Source organism: Oncorhynchus clarkii, chromosome 3, assembly GCF_045791955.1.
Source record: "Oncorhynchus clarkii lewisi isolate Uvic-CL-2024 chromosome 3, UVic_Ocla_1.0, whole genome shotgun sequence".
Taxonomy (NCBI): domain Eukaryota; kingdom Metazoa; phylum Chordata; class Actinopteri; order Salmoniformes; family Salmonidae; genus Oncorhynchus; species Oncorhynchus clarkii.
In genome coordinates, this window is record NC_092149.1 from 58,502,877 (window position 1) to 58,505,527 (window position 2,651).

The following is a 2,651-nucleotide window of genomic DNA, read 5'->3' on the forward strand; positions in this document are numbered from 1 at the left end:
GTGTTTCTGGGGGAAGTGGCCTTTGAAAATCCCTATTCTGCTGAAAACTAAGGCTGTATCAACGAGAGAGTGGTCTAATACTAGGGCAGCACCAATGAGAGCGGGGGAGGATGGTGAAAACAAACTCATGTGAGGCTCAGAAGTAGTCTAACAGGCCTTGTTCACATGTGGTCTCCAAGACATGGCCATTGTGTGACTCAGTGCCCTCTGACCTGGGATGTCACTAAGGCTCAGTATTGTGCCAGCTGAGAGGAGTGTGGTCCAGTGAGAGGGGGAGTGATCCTTCCTCTGGAGAGAGCATAATCACCAGGCTTTTTCTCTCTTTAATCCCCCTCCATAGGGTTCCAATTCTAGACTAATGTTGATCTCTCCCTTTTCTTTCACCCATATAGTGGAAAGGAGAGATTCAGGAATTCTGTCCCAACACCAAGATGCTGCTGGTGGGATGCAAGTCAGACCTCCGCACAGACCTCTTTACCAAATCTAACAGTGGACATACGCCAGTGTCCTATGATCAGGTGGGTGTCGTGTCTTTCTAAATTGTATTTAAAATCATGAGCTTAAACATAATCATGTGTTAAAAGTGCTGGGAACAATTCGTACTAGACAGCTCTCCAGACTGATATCTTTGTGTTATTCTCTCTCTCTCTCCATCTTAGGGCTCCAACATGGCCAAGCAGATCAGTGCTCCCTATATCGAGTGTTCATCCCTGCAGTCTGAGAACAGCGTCAGAGACATCTTCCACGTGGCCACGCTGGCCTGCGTCAACAAGAGCAACAAGAACGTCAAATGCAACAAGCCCTCCAGGAGCACCAAGAGGATCTCACACAGCAGACCTGACCTGCCCACAGTGGTGTCAGACTTCCAGAAGACCAAAGCCAAGACCTGTGCTGTTATGTGACTGCATGGGCTGTGATTGGAATCTTGGATTGAAGGACAATGTTGAAGGACATTATAATGAGCAAATAATCTTTGGATAACTATGAAGGGCTTTGTGCACTATTAGAAGACTATCGATCTCCACAGCTATTGCCAACTGAATGAGAGATGATGTTTAGGTAGCGGCAGCAACTATGCTGTGGTATGTCATGTACGTTATCTGTGGTTGTACCCTGCCTTTTTACAAGTTAAATGAGGCATAACACCAAGTAGTCAATGTACTTACACGAACTGGATATATTCACCTGGAGTTAACTGGGATTTATCAGTCAGAACTAAGAACTGACTGGTGTTAGTGACTTGATGCCACAGAATCTGAGAAAATGTATCTTGGACTTGGAATTCCACTGAAATGACACAAAAGAGCTGTACTTACATTCTAGGTTTGAACTAGAATACCATGGTGGAGAATGCAGGCATGGTTGTAGAATCCTGATGATTGAAAAGCTTCATTTTCAGAAGTGTTCTAGGTAGCAGTGTTTCGGATCTTATGTTCTTAAAAGCAAGCAAAATAGTTTGGCGGAGAGACAGGGAACGATATGAGATAAGTTTGTGTGTAATGTTCTGAGAAGCACAGATGATAACCAGGATACTGTTACCCGTTCTCCACTCCATGCTGTTGAAGGCTCCTGAATGTCATGTGTCGTGTGTCACCCTTTAGGCTACTCCTTCCTTTCTCATCATTTGTTTTCTAAATCTGTTAATTCTAAGTTACTCTGAGATTTATTCTAAAACAATGACAAAATAGTTCATTTCAGAACTGTCAATTTCCCATGTTTAAATGTACTGTAGTCATGCAAATGTAGTGAAGGTTAGATTTGATGCTTATAAATCTATAAGCCCATCATTGATGCCTCAATGCAGCTTTTATTGACTTATGGGAAGCACAAATATTCAAACTAAATTATCCTATTTAGGCTTATGAGAACTACTACTGTGCAAGATTATAGGGGCAATAAGTGAAATTTGGTTGGGAGGCCCCCCCCCCACCTTGCCTAAAGTTGTAGTGCCCCTCTTTTGATCTGTAACTCACATTTCTATGTGAATTCTACACATTTTGCCATGGAGTATAGAGAGATTTCCTGCATTTGAATGAAAAACCTGTGAAGAGGCGACTCCGGGATGCTGGCCTTCAAGGCAGAGTTCCTCTGTCCAGTGTCTGTGTTCTATTGCCCATCTTAATCTTTTATTTTTATTGGCCAGTCTGAGATATGGCTTTTTCTTTGCAACTCTGCCTAAAAGGCCAGCATCCGGAGTCACCTCTTCACTGTTGACGTTTTGGGGGTACTATTTAATGAAGCTGCCAGTTGAGGACTTGTGAGGCATCTGTTTCTCAAACTAGACACTCTAATGTGCTTGTCCTCTTGCTCAGTTGTGCACCGGGGCCTCCCACTCCCCTTTCTATTCTGGCTAGAGCCAGTTTGAGCTGTTCTGTGAAGGGAGTAGTACACAGCGTTGTACGAGATCTTCAGTTTCTTGGCAATTTCTTGCATGGAATAGCCTTCATTTCTCAGAAAAATAATAGACTGATGAGTTTCAGAAAAAGGTTTCTGGCCATTTTGAGCCTGTAATTGAACCCACAAATGCTGATGCTCCAAATACTCAACTAGTCTAAAGAAGGCCAGTTTTTTTGCTTCTTTAATCAGAACAAGAGTTTTCAGTTGTGCTAACATTATTGCAAAAAGGTTTTCTAATGATCAATTAGCCTTTT

The 2,651-nt window shown here is 42.9% G+C and overlaps 1 protein-coding gene across 1 annotated transcript in view; it reads left to right on the top strand.

The window, feature by feature from the left end:
- Positions 1–1,787, top strand: part of LOC139406054 (rho-related GTP-binding protein RhoE-like) — a 16,900-nt gene extending 15,113 nt beyond the window's left edge. Inside the window, exons 4-5 of the mRNA XM_071148518.1 lie at positions 393–518; positions 660–1,787. Of these exons, the coding sequence (XP_071004619.1) occupies positions 393–518; positions 660–902 (369 nt within the window). The 3' untranslated portion in view covers positions 903–1,787. The remainder of the gene's footprint in view (positions 1–392; positions 519–659) is intronic.
- The last annotated feature ends 864 nt before the right edge of the window (positions 1,788–2,651 follow it).